The sequence below is a fragment of the Pteropus vampyrus genome, unplaced genomic scaffold (assembly GCF_000151845.1).
Source record: "Pteropus vampyrus isolate Shadow unplaced genomic scaffold, Pvam_2.0 Scaffold6, whole genome shotgun sequence".
NCBI lineage: Eukaryota > Metazoa > Chordata > Mammalia > Chiroptera > Pteropodidae > Pteropus > Pteropus vampyrus.
The window spans coordinates 12,771,739-12,790,513 of record NW_011888787.1 but is presented as its reverse complement, the minus strand read 5'-3'; the positions used below and the strand labels follow the sequence as shown (position 1 = coordinate 12,790,513).

Sequence of the window (18,775 nt, the reverse complement as noted above, 5' to 3'; positions counted from 1 at the left end):
AGGGCATCAATAGACTTCCAAATAATGTACACAGAGGGAACTTATTTTTAGATATGGCAGTGAAAGAAAGTTACTGTGGCTAGGCTTGATATTACATAAAGTAGGAATGTCTGTATTCATCTATTTGATGCTTTCATTCTTCTACCTGCTCTTAATTTTCCATAAAAAGCTCCCATTCAGTGCCATCATTGTGAGGACAATCATGGGAAGGATATCGCACAGAGCGAGTGTGGCGTCCTCTAAAAGCACATACCACCTGATTTATGTTATTATCCCTGATGGTATTTAAAATTCAAATGCATTTTCATCCTTCCATCAGCTTGGCCAACCCAGCTGTCCTATTATATTCAGAACCCAACAAACTAAAAGTCTGAATGAGAATAATCGAGAGAACCATTTATTGTTTTTTTTCCCTCCCTAAACTAAACATAAATAACCTTTTGTGAGCTGACTTTTATCTGTCAAAGAGAATGAATCAAGGGCATTCTGCATTTGATTGTTATGGATCCGGCTTAAGTAAATTATATGGAGAGAATGCCGTTGAATGAAATTGAAGAGCTTAATGTTCAAAGGAATGACTTAGAGAATGATGATAAATACTTGGAATTATTCATTATCTGTTCAGATAGCTTGCATATTGCATGCTATTATTTTAACTTCTGTGCAAGGTTGGTGATGGGATCCAAAAGTACGAGCTCAGGGAGCATAGTGTGATTCTGAGAGCTGAGGCTAAATTTCTGGTTTCACAATCAGACTTCTTGTCCTTTTTTTTTTTTTTTTAAGAGGCACAGATTAGATATTAAGATATATGATAGAGAACCAGTCTTAAGAAGGAATGGTTGGGAAAAGTAAAAAGTCATAAGTGGAATAGAACAGGAAGCTTGGGGTACTCCTTTCAAGGAAAGGGAAAAAGTTTATTTGAGAAGGGGGACAAAAATTTAGACCCTCCTCACCATTATCTGCCTTCTTACATTTCCTTTCAACGAATGGTAGATTTCAGTAAAAATATGCGCAGGGGACACAGGACACCTACCTTTTCCAGCAGTTGGCGAAGCTGCCTGCTTTTGGCATCCCGGGAACACAGGTTCTGTTCTGGAGCAACCACTGTGCAAATGCATCGCCCGTCGGGATCCTGTGCTGAGCTGTACACTTGCCAGCCTTCTTTGGGACTAATCTGGGTCTGAGGAGACCAATGGCAGATACACAGAACACAGACCCCGTTATAGGATAAAGAGATTGTGAGTCTGTAGCATTTTAAGCAAAGCATCTTTTTCTGATAATTAATGTTTGTATTTTTATTCTTTAAGGTTAAAAGGAGAGTAAACAGCTTACATAGGCAGCACAGGCAGCACAGCTTCATTCAGTTACACCTTCCTTATCATGCCCAGAGGGAGAATCTTTCTCTTATTTTAGGTTCCATATTGTTAATCATTTATTGATCCTATACCATTGTTATATTTGGACATATTAATGCAACTTTAGAAGCATCCGATAACCTCTTAGAGACATATGACCACTCTTTCTATATAAAATCTGTTAGCTTGTCTTTCTCAACAGTAAATGGTAATTAGTAGTATATTTTTTTCTAATTATTATTCATGTGTGATATTCTGAAGCAAAGCCCTATCCCAAGAAGCTTCCTAAGTATTAAAGGGCCAATTATTAATAAAGCTGGAAAGGTATCATATGAGAATACAGAGTGAAAATAATTAGATCCACACAATTTTGCAAAGGATACAGCGTCCCAGAGGAGTTAGAGTATTTTGTTGGCATAGTCTGCCAAATTGATCTTCCCAAATTACTCCTGTGCACATCTCACCCTGCCCCCTAGAACCCTAGCTCGAAGCTGTGTTCCATTTCTACTGCAGTCTGTTTCCTGTTAAGTTTTTAGGTTTGCCTCCTGTATCTTCCTACAGGAAAGTTCTCCAACCAAACTGGTCTATGTGTGTCCTCAAAGCATGCCTCCTTGATTCATATTTGTGTTACTCATTTTGCTTTTCTTGCTTGAAATACCTCCTTTATACAACTTCAGTTTTCTCAGCCCTCATGGATTCCACCACTTCTGAAGGACCGTCCATACTATTTATTAGGTTTTTAATGTATATTCTCTAGTATTGATATTTGTCTCTCATTTGTCTTATTTCAACAATAAGTTTATATCCAGCTAGAAGATCTATTGGCTTTCTCCCTTCTGCCATATCAAGATTTTATGAAGAACAAAGATAAGTAGCCTCATTTTTTATCTAGTTATTTTCAGGAAGAACTATGCTTCGCGCGTATACTCCGCATTGTACAGTCCTGGTGGATGCCGTGATGCACGGCTCAGAGAGGCGCTCCTCGTTCCTCCAGCTCTCGAGAGTACTGGCAGGGGGACTCTGTCGCTTTTCTCTTTGGGGATCACCTAGGCTGAAGAGCACTGTCTGCTCAAGGTCAGGCCCTGTTCCAAGAAACGGCTCACGTCCATCGACTTGCTGATGCAGAGGTACAAAGGAACAGGAATTATTATTGTTCCCATTTCACAGAAGAGAGCATTAATTAACCTGCCTGAGAATGCCCAGCTTGTGTGGGGCAGAGCTGTGCATGAAGCAGGGCAGTATGTTCCAGCACAGAACTTTTCAATAGAAATTAATGAGAGCCACATGTGTAACTTAAAAATTTTCTGGTAGCTATGTATAAAAGAAAAAAGAAACAAGTAAAATTAATTTTAATATATATTTTAAGTATATCAAAAATATTTTTATTTCAACATCTGATTGATATTCATGAGATACTTTACATTCTATGTTTTCCCTTTTTTGTACTGTCTTTGAAACCGAGTGGCATTTTCACTTCGGGCACACCTCGGTTTGGGCTAGCCACATCTTCAGTGCTCATGAGCCACCTGTGGCCTCCTTATTGGACAGTACAGCTCTGGAGTCTCGCTTTTAATTCCGGCACTATGGCCATGTCAGTATAATGCTGAATAGCCAGATAATCGTTTTTAAAGGTCAATCACATGAATATTGAAAAAAACTACCTAACAGATATTATATAGACAAGCCATCCAGTTTGCACCTGAATTTGTTTTTCCTGTGGAAATATCAGGTAAATCAGTGGGCCTCCTTCTAAGCACTGTCTTCTACAGCTGGGACCTGCTATTCTTTAGTTTTCCTATTATGGTTCCTAGGGATGCAGCAGATAGGGAGGTGTTTTGTTTTTGATTGGGAGAAGAGGGAGCTGTATTTAGTCTAGGAAATAAAGTATTTAATGAATTTGGTTGGAGGGGCTAGGCCAAGGAAGATTGAGAAAGGGCTGAGGGTCAGGAGCTGAGCTGGGGCAAGGAACAAGGAGGTGAATGGAGGCCAGCAGAACATTATCTTGCAGAATGCCCAGTGTTACTGGGCTGGTCAGTTTACCTATAGACTGGTCAGAAGCAAATTCTTAAAAACGACCGAATCAGGCTGACTTCTCTCTCCACAGATCTGCCACATTCTGTGAGGTTTTCCTTCTCTGGAATTCACAGAGAAGGAAATACAATTTCCTGTTTATTCAGTCCCAGGAAGCTTATCACATACTGTCAACTAACACACAGTTCTTTTTCTTTTCAAGGGCTTTAGCGATAATCACTAGGGGTAATGATAGGCATTCCAACAATAGTCGTGAGCAAATATTGAGGAAGCTATAAATTATAAACTCAAGTAGCATGTAAAGATGTCATAGTCCTCATTATTGATATATAATGGAAAGCAAATGATGCCAAACCTTTCTTTTTAGTCTCCTTAAACTCCTTTTTTAGATAGTTCATAGAAGTCTCCTGTGCCTATTTCATTTCTGGGGCATTGAATTCATTATCATTTCTTTTTTTTTTTTTTCCATCCCCCTCTTTCCTTCTTGAGCTTATACCTGAATATCCAGTTAGGATAGAAAGATGTACTCAGAGTTATTATATATTATTAAAGTCAGATAGGATCTTAAAAGTTATTGCATTATTCTTTCTGTATTAAAGAAGAAAAATACAGAGAGATTATCTACAGAATGGAGATAGAAACAGCTTAGCAGAGTAGTTTCAATGATATAATTAAAGATTTAAGCTGAGTAACGTATGGGATTGCTATATCTAGACATAGATCCTGTAGTTTCAGCTAGGCTTCTAACATTGAACATAAATCTCAAATATGTCAGAAAATTAAGGCTTGTCACTAGAATAAATTTAGCTTTTGGATAAAGGAAAAGGGATCATCCAATTGTAATATTAAAATATCTTTAACAGCAGTGCAAACACTGATTATTAAACCTGGCACCATTAATATTGATTCTCACTTGCCAAGTGTTTGGCTAACTAGTGAGGAGCTTATCATGACAGGACAAGGTGTCAGTTGCTCTCTGGAATGAGAAAAGCAGGAAAGGTGAACAGAGTTTGATGTTCATTTAGCATTCCCCTGAAGTGTCAGCTTAATAAAAGTAAAGACTTGAGCCTTGTTTGTACTTCCAATTGTCTTGTAAGAATCACTGAAAAAAGCCATGACCTTCTCTACTACAGAGTTAGTTTAAATGATCTCAACTATAACGAGTTAACCTCTTTGGCAGGAAAAAGGTAACACAAAAGAGAAAAAAGCTAATATAAGAGATGAGTGCCTGACAGTCCTGTGGGTTTTGATAGAGACCTCTGTTTCAGGGTCAGTGATAAAGGAAGCTTTATAAGCATCTCTAGTGACCTCTTTTAGGACACCCATACTGGCTTTGAAAAGAGGATAAAAATAAAACCAACTAAGACCTCATGTGGAAGGAAATATTTAAATTGTTTGGATACCAATGAGAAAAGACTTGCTCCCATTTTAATTTAAAAGAGCAATTATTCAAGTGTCAGCAAAACATGTAATAATGGCAAACATTTATGGAGCTCTAGCCATTAATTGGCAGTTCACATGTGTTATTGCCTTTGAAAATCACAACAATCATGTGGACCAGGGGATGCTATTCTGCCCATTTTATGGATGAAAAAAGTGAGGCTTAGAGACAGTCAGGAACTTGGTCCAAGGTCATGGAGGCCAGTAATCAGCAGAGCTGGGATTGGTACTTGCACAGTCTGATTTTGGAGCCTGAAAATTTAACCACCAGTGATATGAATTCTCTTTATATATGATGATGATGACTCTGATAGCATTTTCTGAACTGTGAAGTCCACCTGGAGGGTGCAGATCGTTTTTAACCATCTAAAACGTTGCTAATCACAGTGATTACTGATATAGTTCTCTTTGAACCTTTTGTGTTAATTAGAAGAACTAAATGAACTATTTAGCAGTTTTTAATATTATAAAACTCATGAAATATTTAAGAAAGCTCTAAATAGGGGAATGAAAATGATAATTTTAACAACTGGATTTCAAGTCTGTATTCTTTGTTTATAATTTAATTATAAAACTATGCTGTATCGGTATAAAGCTACTGTGCGAGATTTATCCCAGAACTTCAGGGGCTTTGTACTAGAAAAGAAGGATCCTGGAAACTGAGATAGAAGTTAAAAATATCAAAATATCTTGCATTTCAGTAGGTTTTTTTGTTTATAAAATCCTTTCTCTTATATTAGCTTCATTTCTTTTGAACCAACTATCCTTAGAGTCAGTATCTTATTTTACTTATAAGGAAACAAATTTAAAAAAATAAGCATTTTTTCCCCATCACCCATTTAGTACATGTCATATGTGAGACTTATACCAGTTTTCTCCAACATCAAGCTTGGAAGTCATTAGGTTTATTCTTTTCTAATAAATGCAGATAAATGGTCTATGTCCATTTGCCAATAGCCAAAATAGTGTGCTTTAGAGGCGATGCCCCCAGGCAGGCAGAGGGCATTATCCAAACAGTTGGAAACAAGTAGCCATTGGCACCCGGCAGGAGTAGTTAGCAGTGAGGGCTCAGGGACGCAAGTGGATTTTCCCACGGAAGGCAGTGCAGTCATTCATTAGGGCCCCGGTGGAGGGCTAGGCAAAGAGAGAATTCTGATCTTTTGAAAAAAACAAAATCATTTGGTTGAACATTGCTAGGTCTTATGTTTTATGCTGAGTTTCTGGGAATTTCATAAAAGTTCAGAGTGAGGCAAAAAAGAATAAGGGATCTAGGTACTGAAAGTAGTGTACAAGGTAGGGGAAGATAAAGCAGAAAAAAAAAATCCATTTACTAAAACCTGTTTGATTTAGAGTGGAGAAACCTGAGTGATGAAAACCCCTTACAAATTTGGTCTGAGGATGGGTTTGGTCCCAGACAGTTGAAATGTGATTTGGCATGCTAATGGCTTTAGTTGTGGAGAGAGGAGAAATGTGAAGACAGGAATTAGAGAGATGTTGACAGACCATGCTAAAAGAAGCTGTGTTCTGGAGGATGTGTTAATAAAGATGTCACTATATTGCAGTTTTCTTCCTATTTCTTATGAGGCTGGTTGGAACTAAAATAAATGCATATTGTTCACTCAGGAAAACCTTAAGGCTCTAAGAAAAAAACAACTATAAAAACAGAAAAATAAACAAAAACTCAAAGACATCATCAAATTTAGGTCAGTAGGTCACTTTTGCTCGTACTCTGGAAATCATAATGATTTGGAGTTGGGAAGTCATAAGTGGTCCTGTGTCTTTCCACTCAATGATACTTCTTTTATGTATTCTTCCTGTGTTTCCACTTGAACTCTACATAATAGGAATTTCACTGCTTCGTAGGTAGCCCCTTCCACGGGTGGAAAGCTAAGGGGCTGATTTTGAACTTTTCTCTGTAATTTTCTCCATTTGGACCTACTTCTGCAAGAACAAATCCACATTCTTATGTGTCACAATTCCATTCTAAAAAGGCAATGATCACATTCTCTGTGGCTCTCAAGATTTGCCATTCTGTTCTCTCATCCATCTCCCAGTCCTTAATTTGTTTATTTGCTCTTTCACAAAATGGACATTGTCTAAGGACTTGGGAAGAAAAACAGTTATACAAAACAGAGAAGTCAGATATCTTCATCTAGGTCTAAAAAAAAGTTGGTGAATTGAAGGTAAGAAACTTACAGAATATTGAGAGTTTGTATCAGGGTATTCTGCTTCTTTCGTAGCACTTAAAACTAACTCATTCAAGTACTTGTGTAAGAGGAAAAGCCAGCTATATGTTTGAAAATGAGCAAAACTAATCTCTTCTGCCCACAGGGCCCTTTGAGGCCTCTTTCCACCTCAGTGGTTGGGCTGAATGAGAACAGCTGGTGTCTACTGAATGTCCTCTGTTCAGTTGCTCTTCTTGGTGTGGAGTCCACAGCGTGGGGGACTTCTTAGAAGCTCAGCCTCAAGGAGAAGTAACTCTGCACCAGAGACAAGTGTCAGAGGAAGCTTGAGCTCTCTCAGAATGGAGGCTTCGCCTCTGCAGACACCAGCTCCTCCAAAGCTTGGTGGGCTCAGTGATAGATTTGAAGGATAAAAAAAGATAGAAAACAGGGCCAAAGAGAAGGATAAAGGAATTTTTCAAGATTCTAAAAAAAGAAGAAGGAGCTTATTTCCTTAAGAGGGAGCTGTATTTAACTACTTACTAACAAAAATATCCTGGAAATTTAAAAACCTTTTTTAGCTTTGAAACAATCAAACGTACACTGCCAATTTCAGAGACACCTGCCATAAACAGATTTAATTGACATTTAATAATTAAAACCCTATTTTTTATTTTTTTCATTTAAAACTCCATTTAAAATTTCATTTCAGATTATTTAAAACTACCCTTCTAGAGAAAGACTATGTTCATATTTGTGTAAATCTGTACTTTTTACCATCTGTACATGCTACAAACACTCTTAAAAAAAATTTTAAGACTTGTCTTTTTTTTTTTTAATTTCGGTGTATGCACAATTGCAGGCCCATCTCATTCATAACATCTAACATAAGAACATAGAGTGAGAAAGGTGGGAAGGGCTGGGCAACATAGCACTGCCTACGGGGAAGGGAATTGTTAATGCTTCAATCTAAGAAAAGTGGAGTCCAAGGTCATCGGAAACCATCTGAGTAGGGCAGAAAGAACCTAGTGTGGCACCCAGGGCCAGGAAGGCAAAGGCTAGCGAATGTGAGTTAAAGGACTTCCTTGCCCAGGACTGCAGTCCCGTGACTTGCTTCTGCCCTTCTCTCTGTCATTAACCAGCTGGGGAAATCTGTTTAGTCAGTTACACATTTTGGGTCCATGTTCCCACTTGTAGAATGAGGAAGCTGGGTTAGATTAGCCACATTTCCAGCTAAACTCTTGAGAGCTCTAAGGTTTCTCTGGAGGTATCTTGACTAGGGCAAGGGCTCGATTGTATGGGGAGGGAGCAGGTGGTGGAGGCCCACCTGATAAATGCTCCCTCCATCATTTATTATTTGTTTGACCAATGACCTGTTTTATATATTGGATTTCCACTTCAAATTTGATTCAACAAATATTTATTCAGTATGTTTACATAAGATTTAATTTGGGAAAAAAAGGCACTGCTGCCAAAAACAGTGTGAAAATTACTGGCCTGGATGGTTTCTAAGAGCCTTTCCAGCATTAACATTTTATGAGCTTAATTAGGAAATACAGATTCATTCATTTTTCACCACGGGAATCCTAAAGTATGAGCAATTATCTTGAATAATTAAGGTAGGGAAATGTCACAATGGACACCATTCCTCAGTAAGGTAGCCATTCTGTAAAACACGCAGAAGAAAAGAAAAAAAACAACAAGCTTTTGCAACCTGGTTTCTTCATCCATTTCAGTAAATACCATAGTGCAAACTTTCCTGAACTTCCTTTTGTTTTCATCCAAAGGAATATTTGGTTGTGTCATCACCTTCGTAGATCACAGCAATGCTTTATATTTTTCAACCAACAGATTACCAAACAAAAGTAAAGAAAATAAATTTACTTCAAACTTACAAGATAGCTAGAAGCCCTGAAAGAATCACATCATTTTGGAAATTTGATTCTCTTCTATCACCAACAGAGAGAAGAAACTAAACCAATGTCTATATACACAAAAATAATAAATATATCTGAGAACCAAGGGACCAAGTTTGAAATATAACTCAGTTATGAATTTCTTAGTTTAGATTCACTTTCCGAAAGAGTTAATTCAACAATTAAGTTGTTGAAAACCATCAGACACTTGAAAATTTGGCTCAGTAAATATTAAATATTGTGAGTTTCTTTATTTTGTAATTGTTCATTGATGACATATCATGCTTTCTTTATAACCACAGATCTCCTTTACATCCCACTAACCACACGCAAATCATGTAGGTAAGGAGGAGAATCTCAATAACTGGGGCACAGAGGTTTCTTAAGTGACTGGAGGGAGGTAAAAACACAAAAGCAGGTCAAAGTGTGCCTCACATGTGCTCTCCTGGTGCCCTCAGCACTGGGCGAACCTGTGAAATTATGTAATTAATTTGACCTGACTCTACTAAGTTAATTACACATTGATTGATAGATTAATTATTATTAATACAAACAAGTCTTGAATATAGTTACTTTTCTTTCAGTATCTGACTTTTTCTGATCCATTAGAGTAATCCGGTGATAAAAACAGATAAAGATAAAAAAGTGCTCCAAACACTAATTGTTTCTGTGCCTTTGTTCCATAGCAGGGAAATTGTTTTTCCAAGATATTCCTTCTGTTTGAATTTGTAAACTTTTATTTAAAAAACCAATAGTTTTCATTTTTATTTTAAAGATTTTAAAGTATTGCTAACTAAACCATGCTCCAAACTATTAGAACAGACTTTGTCATAAATTGGGAAGGGTTAAAAAGCCATTACTTTTAGGCGATTGAAGACTACAGGACTTAGACTCGTAATAGAAGTCTTTATAAAAAATTAAACTATACAAGGAGATGATTTTATCATGTAAGTTATCTATTCTTTGTGTTTCTTGGCTCTTAACATCTTTTTGGCCGGCTTTAAATTGCTAAGGTTTTTTAAAAATTCATATATGTTTAAAAGAGGTTAGTTTCTCTGAATGCATTGCAAACAATCACAGAATTCAATCACAGAATTCAATTCCAAGGAAGAACCTGCTATACTACAACTAGATCAGAAAGACTAGACTTTGTAGTATACTTCATAGAAAAAAATTAAGGTGATTTTACAGACATTAAAAGAAGTAAAATAATAAGAAACAAAACATATTTCTTTAAGAATCCTTTCAAACCTCGAGTGAATATAGTCAAGTTAAAGCTTTTTCTGTTTAAAAATTTAATGAATGTGGTATTTCTTTTCACAAGTAATTTCTTGGGCAATTATTTGTTTTTGGTGTCATTTTAAAGTTTTCATTAAAAAAACCCATGACTAAAGTTACCGCATAGAGAAGCAAAATCTCAGCCTTTGCAGCTTACAAAATAAAGCCCACTGGTTTAATACACTTAACTTCCCAAGATGTCCAGACCCACGGGGTGACTTACTAAGGCATCTGTCGTCGACAGCCTTGTGGAATTCAGTCCTACCAAGGATGGTAGAGTTTGGGACATCCAGTTTGAGATCATTGCCATGGTACTAAGCACAGCGCCAAGCTTCAGCAGTGGAGAACTCATTGCTGTGGAGCTAATGAGTTTTCATAGTGACTGATTAAGATCCTGGTGCTGGGCTGGCAGCAGAGGCGTGACTGCAGCAGCCACATCCACAGCATAAAAAGAGATCAACTTCCCCAGCTCTAATCACCGGGAAGAGCTCACAGAACCTCTCTCTCCCCGTCACGGGAAGTGCCCTGCACTTCCTTTCCTCCCTTATCAGACACTGCTTGATCATCAAAGGAGATATTCTTGGGAGGGCTTGGTTGGTAATTAGCAGAGCAGAGGTGGAAGGGAGGGGGGGCTTGAGCTTGCCCGCTCCTCCTCAGTCAGTTACCTGGAGTCCATTCCCTATAGGGTTTCTGCGAGTATGTATAATCAGCTACTTTTTATCTTTCATAAAAAATACACCTTTAAATGCAGGCCTGCCAGCGTGCACATTTCAAACACCAATCTTAATACCTACAGATTTCTTCGGACATAGAGCATAAAAACAAGCCTGTAAAGAATTTCCAAGATGATCAGATATTGACAGAGATTACTTTTTTAAACAGTAACCTAAAATTAGCTTTGTCTCCTCTAAAAAAAATAGTCAGATTAATAGCTACTGCCTGTGGAGGACATTACCCTAGGTACCTTATATATGAACAGACAGAAAAGACAGGCTTGGAGAAAAGCTGCTATTATGGAAATGTCATATGTTTTCAGTTTTGCTTTTATAAATGAGAGCCTAGTAGTTGCTCAGGCACAGAAAAACTCACTTAACCCTACTTTCACCTTGTGAGGATTGGCGGGCAGATGCAGGAAGGGAGTCTATGTCATGAAAGCATATATGACTTGTATAAAAGGCATAGCATTGGATTCAGGGACTCCGAGGGTCTATCCTTGTTCTCTTGTAGTTAGTTGTGTGACTGGCCAGTGGCTTAAAATCCCTTGGCTTCAGTTTTGTTTTTGTTTTTGTTTTTTCTTTCTCACAATATATTGGGGTTGGACTCCATACTCTCCAAGGCTCCTTCCAGGTTTAAAATTCAGTGATCTGTTTATTAGAGTTTTGTTGGCCAACATACATGTTGTATTTGGGGCTTATGGGTAATTTTATTATATTCTTTTTATAGATGCTACAAATTGCCCACATCTAAATCTCAGTTCCCAAATGGAATAAATCAGAGGCCATTGTCTTGTATAATATATATGGTTTAAAGTAAAAATATAGAGAGAAGACATGAAGGGAAATATGGCTGAATGAAAATTAAGAGAAAAGGAATCTGTTATAAAAAGGAAAAATATTGTTTTGATTCCTTAGGAGAATTCTGACTTTGTGTGTGATTGGAATTTTCAGCCAAAGATAAGTATTTTTCTTAAACAGTTTTGGCAGGAGAAATAAAATGTCTTTAATAAAATTGAAAGAGATACATAGTTATAGAGGTATATGTCCCCTTTATTTTCAAAAACAGCTTTAGACTGGAATGAAACTGAAAATCCTCCTCAGTCTTCCTTTCACTAGGAACCACGGTATTTTTTTTTCTATCAAAATAGCCAAAGGATTTTAATTGATTCTTATTTTTTAACCATAGTGTGAGAAAACCAAATATTATTTTTGTCTTTCAAAAATCATATCACATGAGAAAACAATAAGGATAAAAGAATAATCGTTTTGATATTAAAGTTAACGTTAAGTAACAGTATTCATAGAAAGGATGGTGAAATTTTACATTAGTCTTACAGTGTTGCAATAACAAAAAAGCAAAGTGGATTTACAAATATGATTGTTTGAGAAATACACCTGTAACTCTGTCTGACTTGAATAAAGGAGGGGAGTGTCTTTTATAGAGCTCAATTTCCAAAATTGAAAACTCATATGCATGCAATTACTGGATAATTTAAGATGCACCTTGGCAGATGGTAATTATACTTATTAATGAAACTATCAGTCAACAAAATAATAGCATCTTTAGAAGAAAATAGGATTATCAGGGAAACCAGTGCTCTTATTTGCAAATCCAAGTGAAAGGAAGAAATAGAAATAAAACACAAATGAATGCTTCTTGCAATTTCCCAGTGATGCGAATAACTACACTAAAGACTGAAAGGGAACAATGGTGAGAGTTTATGATTCGATGATGTTTATGAACAACATAAAAGCTATAATGTGTTGTTTTTAGAGCAGGTTTAAATGGCACATATTAAAATAGGAAAGCTTGAATTATAATGATTATTAGTTGTGGGAAATAAAAAATAACTATGAATAGTAAAGAGCTAAATAGTTTGTGGTGTTCTCATACTCTATTGAAGTGATTATCATTATAATTTTCACTTTAGAAGTTGAATTTTAGTTTGCAGATGGAGGAGGTGATTATTCCATGTAGAAGTAGCAAAAAACCCAGTGGTTACAGAAATTCCACAAGGATAGTATGAATGGTCATGGAGTAAGTGGCAAGAGATGAGGCCGGAAATTTTAGTGATCAGCTCCCAGGCTTCAGGGTCACCCAAAGATGTCTGTATGGTATCCTTTATGTAATTTAAGAATTTCAAGCAAAGCAATGAAGTCATTAGTTTTACGTGAAATGACTACTTTGGCATTTGTATGATGCAGGCTAGACAGGTGAGGATTGCAGGAACAACAGAACATATCAGAGACAGGAAGGCCACTTAGGGATATTCTCATAGTTTAGGCAAGACTTGATAAGGACCCAGAATAAGAGGCTGTCTGTGGAGTTCAAAAGGATGGATTCCATAAATATTTGAGGTAGAATTGACAGCACTTTGTGATTGAGTAGATGTGAGAAGTGAGGGAGAAGTTACCTGGGGGAAATTTTCAAGTTTGGGGTTTGGGTGGTAAATGGTGTTCATCAGGATGAGAAATAAAAGTAGAAATATAACTTTAGAAAGATAGGGTTTATTGCCACATACTGGATGTGAGTTGCCTGTGTTAAGTAGAGTCCCTGGAGTTCAGAAAAAAGTTAATTTCACTAGACCACACAACCTTAATGGCCTCATAAAAATAATATGTCCTACACAGATGACAAAAATGTTTAGTTTAAAACTACCAATGGTTTTATTTAGAGTTTAATTCAAGATAATCTCTAGATTTAGTTACCTTTACGTAATTCCTATACACTTTTGTTTAAAAATAACAAACAAAAACAACTCAAATCACCAGTAAATAGTGAAATTATTAGTAACGAGTAATTTCACAGAAAATACGACCTGACTACATACTTTTCATTTTATAAGTTCAATGTAGATCAATAACTATAAAACCTACCAAGTTCATTATTACTAATGGGATGCTGAAATATGTTGATTAATATTGATTAATTAGATCTTACAGTAGCCTGTATTCTTATTATTCAGAGCATACTTAATGATAAACCTATTTAATAAATAATAAGCAAATAAATACTGAGTAAAAAAAGACAATTTATCTTATATAATATTGGCATGTATTGTCATTGGAATTTTATTTTTTTCCTTGACTTAGAGCACAGAAGTTTGTTAACGTTACTTTAATGCTCGATATACTTTCTCGTTTGGGGGCTATTTGTGCAGTAAGTGTGTGTGAGTTTCTGAGGAACTCAACTTAGGCAGATATGGAAAAGTCAAACACATGGATGGCCACATTAATATGGTAGAAAACTTTGACTAAGAAAAGTGGGAAAAAAGACAGAGATTACTTGTTAAACAATACAATATTTAAGGAGGAATTGTCTGCATGTACTTCATTGTAATTTAAAACATTTGAACTTTGAATGGCTTGAGGAAGAGAGGAGAATGGAATATTAGATGTCAAGACCAACTGTAGAGGGCGAAGAAATTATTGATGAAGAAAGAAGAGCAGAGAAGGAGCAGGAGGAGAGGAGGAGGGTAGCAACTGGGTAGAATTCTGAAAGATGAATTGTGTTAATTGGCTAAAGAACAGTTAAACCAGAGTGACTGCTAGAAAAACAAAGTGGATTCTTGTTAGCAAGTTAAGTAGGAAAAGGAGGAAGAGTGGTCTAAAAAGAGGAAGGTGGGAGACAGAGCGCTTGTGTTGAAATCACTTTGAGGATGCTGTATACCTTGGGTGGAGGAGGCAAAGTATATGAATGGTCAGGTAAATAAACAGCTCCAGTTTTGAGTCCTCATTTTCTCATCTGTAAAATAAGGGATTCATGTATCTATGTGGAGAGATTATTAGACTGAATAAGAGAATATACTTGAAAATGCCTATAGCATGTCAGATGCTCTATAAACGGCGTTCCTATCTTGGTAAGAAATGGCATGATTGGCGCAGGGCCAGAAAGTGTAGGTCAGTTTAAGGAACATTAGGCCCTGGAAAGGTGGGAAGTTTGTGTCTTTGCTAGAGTAGTTGAATTGGGCTTAAAGTACATGCTGACTTTCCACTTAGTCACAGTGAATGAAGAGAATCATACAACTGTTTGGAGTGACACAAAATCACTGTGGGTCTCTGGAGCTAATAGTCCAACTCAAAGTAGAGAAAAGGAATGAACATTCTTGCTTCCTCCTTCACTGAAAAGCCAAAGCAATTACAAGACAACTTCGATAAGGTCCTACCACCATATCTACTTACCCAGCTTGTCTGTGCTCATATACACTACCCTCTCATCTGTTGGCATGGATAAATTGTCTGTTCCTAGGTAAGATTGATCCCTCGCCTGTGTACTAGCTCAGTACCTTTCAGACATCATGCATAAGAATTACCTGGAAAACTTAAGACCCAGGTTTTTAGGTCTTACCCTGAGAGTTTGACATTAGCTCTAGCATAACTTGCATTTCTGACCATCTCCCGGCTGATGCTCATGCTGCCATTCTTGGACCACCCTTTGAGGAGACTGCCCTAAATCACATCCATCTCACCTCCTCAGAGGCAACTCCCTTAACTTCTTTCCTTTCTTTCTGACATCAGTAAATCTCCTCTCTATAATGTATCATTCCCAGCAGTATACGAACACTCCCTATATCTTTTATTTTAAATGCAAACAAATAAACAATACTTGCTCAATTTAATCCATTTCTCACTGTCTCTTCAGAGTATACTTTCTTGAAAGAGTTGTCTATACTCACCATCTTCAGTTTCTCTTCCTAATCAAGTTTTTGTCCACACTTCATTCCACTGATACTACTTTTACGAAGGCTACCAATGACCCAACATTGCTAAATTTAGCAGTCAATTTTCAGTCTTCAACTTTCTTGACCTATAAGTAGCATTCATCAGACCATCAGACTTTTATATTCTCCTCCTTGAAATTTCTTCAGTTGGCTTCGAGGCTACCACGTTCACCTAGTTTTCCTCCAACTTTTTGACCCATATTTTTTCAGTCTCTTTTGTTGATTTCTTCCTCATCTATATGCTAATGACTCCCAAATTCATTTCTTCCTTCCAGATCAATTCAGGCCTGTATATCCAATTATCTACTTGACATCCCCACTTGGATGTTTAATACACATCTTAAATTGAACATGTTAAAAAATGAGCTCCTGATGTGCCTTGCTCATCTCCAGCAAACAAAACAAAACAAAACAAAACCCCAAAGAAATAAACAAAAAAACACACGTGCATAGTCATTCCTGTTGTCTTCCCCATCTCAACGCCATGGTTCAGTAGTCGGACCAAAAGGTTAGATTTCAACCTTAACTTTTTCTTTTTTAAAATTTTACAGCCCTTATTGATTTCTTCAGCAGTTCTTCTAGTCTCTCCTTTCAAAATATATCTGGCATTTAACCATTTCATATCACTCCCACTGCCACTGTGCTGCTCCAAGTCACCATCGTCTCTCATCTAGTTTATTACAAAAGCCACCAGTTATTGACCTTTTACCACTTCAGTCTAGTTTTAGCCTCCCAGTCAGAGCGATCCTGTTAAAACATAAGCCTGATTATGTTATTTCTCTGCTTAAAACTCTGTAAGAGATCCTCATCTCACTCATGGTAAAAGTCAAAATATTTAGCATGAACTGGAAGGTTCTACATAATTGGCCCCCGCTCCCCTCCCAGTCTCTATGATCTCATTTCCTACAGCTCTTCCCTTTGTTCACATCACTGGAGCCGGTCTGGTTCCTCAGAGATGCAAGATCATCTTCCACCTCAGGCCTTTGGATTCTCTCTTCTCTGGTGGAACTCCAGTGTCCCGCATATCTTCTCATTTCCTTTTTAAATCGAAGATCACCTTCTCAGAAGGTCTTTGCTGACCACGTCATCTCAAAGTTCTACTCTTTTCATCTGGTTACGTTATATTCTCTTTCACTGCTTTACTTTTTTTCTCCTTAGAGCTTATTATGAGTTCACATTCTGTATGTCTTATTTATTCATCTTGTTTATTACTTCTTTTCTCCACTAGAAATAAAGCTCCACAAAGGGGGAATTTTGCCTTTTTTTATTCACTTGGGTATTCTCAATACCTGGGAGAGTGCCTAGTGCATAGTAGGTTCTCAGTAAATATTTATTAAATTAATGAGTAGAGAAATATGATATTGTTTTGTTCGTGACCTACCCTGTTTAAAAAGGAGACCATTTTCAGTGTGAAATTACAATAGAGTCTATTTTTTGCAAAATGAGCCAGTGTAATATATTGCATTTTGCATGTGTTTTTTTGTGTATGCATGATGGATGTATGTGTGAGAAATGATTATGTAAAGTATTGACACATTATGCTTAGGGTTAAGATTATGCTTTTCCTTCCAAATTTCAGAGTTAGAATGCAAGCCCTTTTGGTCTAAGACAAGAAGTGCTGTCTCCAACTCTTGTCTGTCTTTTCTTGATAAGCCTCAAGTCACTAAACTCTAAATAAATATGGAAAGCAATTTTCTCTTCCTCTTGCCTTTGACTAATGAAGTTTGTCTCTAATAACATAGGGAAAGTGGAAGAGACTGTAGGCTATGGAAAGGATGAGTTTAAATAAAATGAATTAGAGAAGATAGCGATCTGAGTGTCCATTCACTGGACTCCCATTTGGCCCTTGGCAATTAATTAGGGACCACTTACAACTCCTAGAATTTAGTGCTTTGCCATTCTTGCCTTGAGGTTTCAGGATTGTCTTAAAAGTATTCGCTAATGAAAGAATGAATTTAGAGTGAAAAACATAGCATAGTTCTTTAAAGGAGGGATTTCTGCCTTCTCATCTTCGCCTTTATCTATGAAGCTGACTGATGCTCTGTAAACCCGGGGGATCTTCCATCGGCAGCTGTTGTTGCTGCTTCAAAGGAAAAAAAAATGGATGTGTGGGGGAGGAACATATTCAGGGCAAACATTTTTTCCCTCCAGACTTTCTACTCAAAATTGAAGAAGTGGAAAAATATAAATTCAGGATTAGGCCAGAGGAAAGGAGGATACAGAGCAGTGTGACAGAGAGACCCACAGACTGTAAGGCAGAAGACTTCGATTTTGTGTCAGCTTAGTCACTCCCTGATTCTGGGTTCTTCACCTGAGAAATGGAGATATTAAACTGAATTTCCTGTAGCCCCTTCCATACTGCAGTGTCACTCTGAGGAGTTAGCTGTTATCCCCGCAGTCACACAGACACCTCCTCATTCTCTGGTCTAACGCAGCTAGATTACTAGCTGTGTTACCTCCCAGAGCCTTGGTCTCCCACATGTAAATCGGGATTTACATGTAAATCGGGATTTACATGTAAATCGAGAACCCAATTTTTAAGGCATTTGTGAGAATGAAATAAACATATCTATAAAGCATTTATCACAGGATCTGGCAAACAAGTAGCTCTCAACAGAATTTAGCATCATCATTCCAGTGAAAAGATGTTTACATATCTTTTCCTCATCTTTGTGGAAGAAGGACTAGAGATAGAAATTGTTTGTGATAAAGAAGTGAAGATCACCAAACTTTGGGGCGTATTACTAATATAAAAGCTTATTGTTAAGAATTTTAAAACTGCAAAACATTCTTGATTCCAGTGTGGTTGGTTCATAGGGACTGACTGCTAATAGTGTCCTAAGAAGGCTCTAGTAGCCTCAGGGAGTTGCCTGTTGAAGTGTCTTCCCAGCACTGTTCTAGGAACTTGTATGAACTCATTTAATTTTTACACAAACCCTATGAGGTTCATATTGTTACTACAACCAATTTATGGATGAGGAGCTGAGGCCCTGAGAGGTTAATTAAGCTAGTTGAGGCTACACATCTAATAAATATCAAGGCCAATATTTGAACCACAATGGTCACATTCTAAGTATCTCTTTATTATGCACACATGCATGTATGCGCACGCAAACAATGACATTATCATGGCAAATATTAATTTCAAATTTTGTC

The 18,775-nt window shown here is 37.1% G+C and overlaps 1 protein-coding gene across 2 annotated transcripts in view; it reads right to left on the bottom strand.

The window, feature by feature from the left end:
- Nucleotides 1–18,775, bottom strand: part of OLFM3 (olfactomedin 3) — a 174,721-nt gene that overhangs the window by 28,945 nt on the left and 127,001 nt on the right. Inside the window, exons 1-2 of one of the 2 annotated variants that reach the window (XM_011368229.2) lie at nucleotides 10,406–10,639; nucleotides 1,034–1,180 (exon numbers count right to left, since the gene is read on the bottom strand). In XM_011368229.2, the coding sequence (XP_011366531.1) occupies nucleotides 1,034–1,180; nucleotides 10,406–10,534 (276 nt within the window). In that variant the 5' untranslated portion in view covers nucleotides 10,535–10,639. Of the gene's footprint in view, nucleotides 1–1,033; nucleotides 1,181–10,405; nucleotides 10,640–18,775 lie in introns of those variants that run through there. The other variant, XM_011368235.1, reaches the window with a different exon arrangement.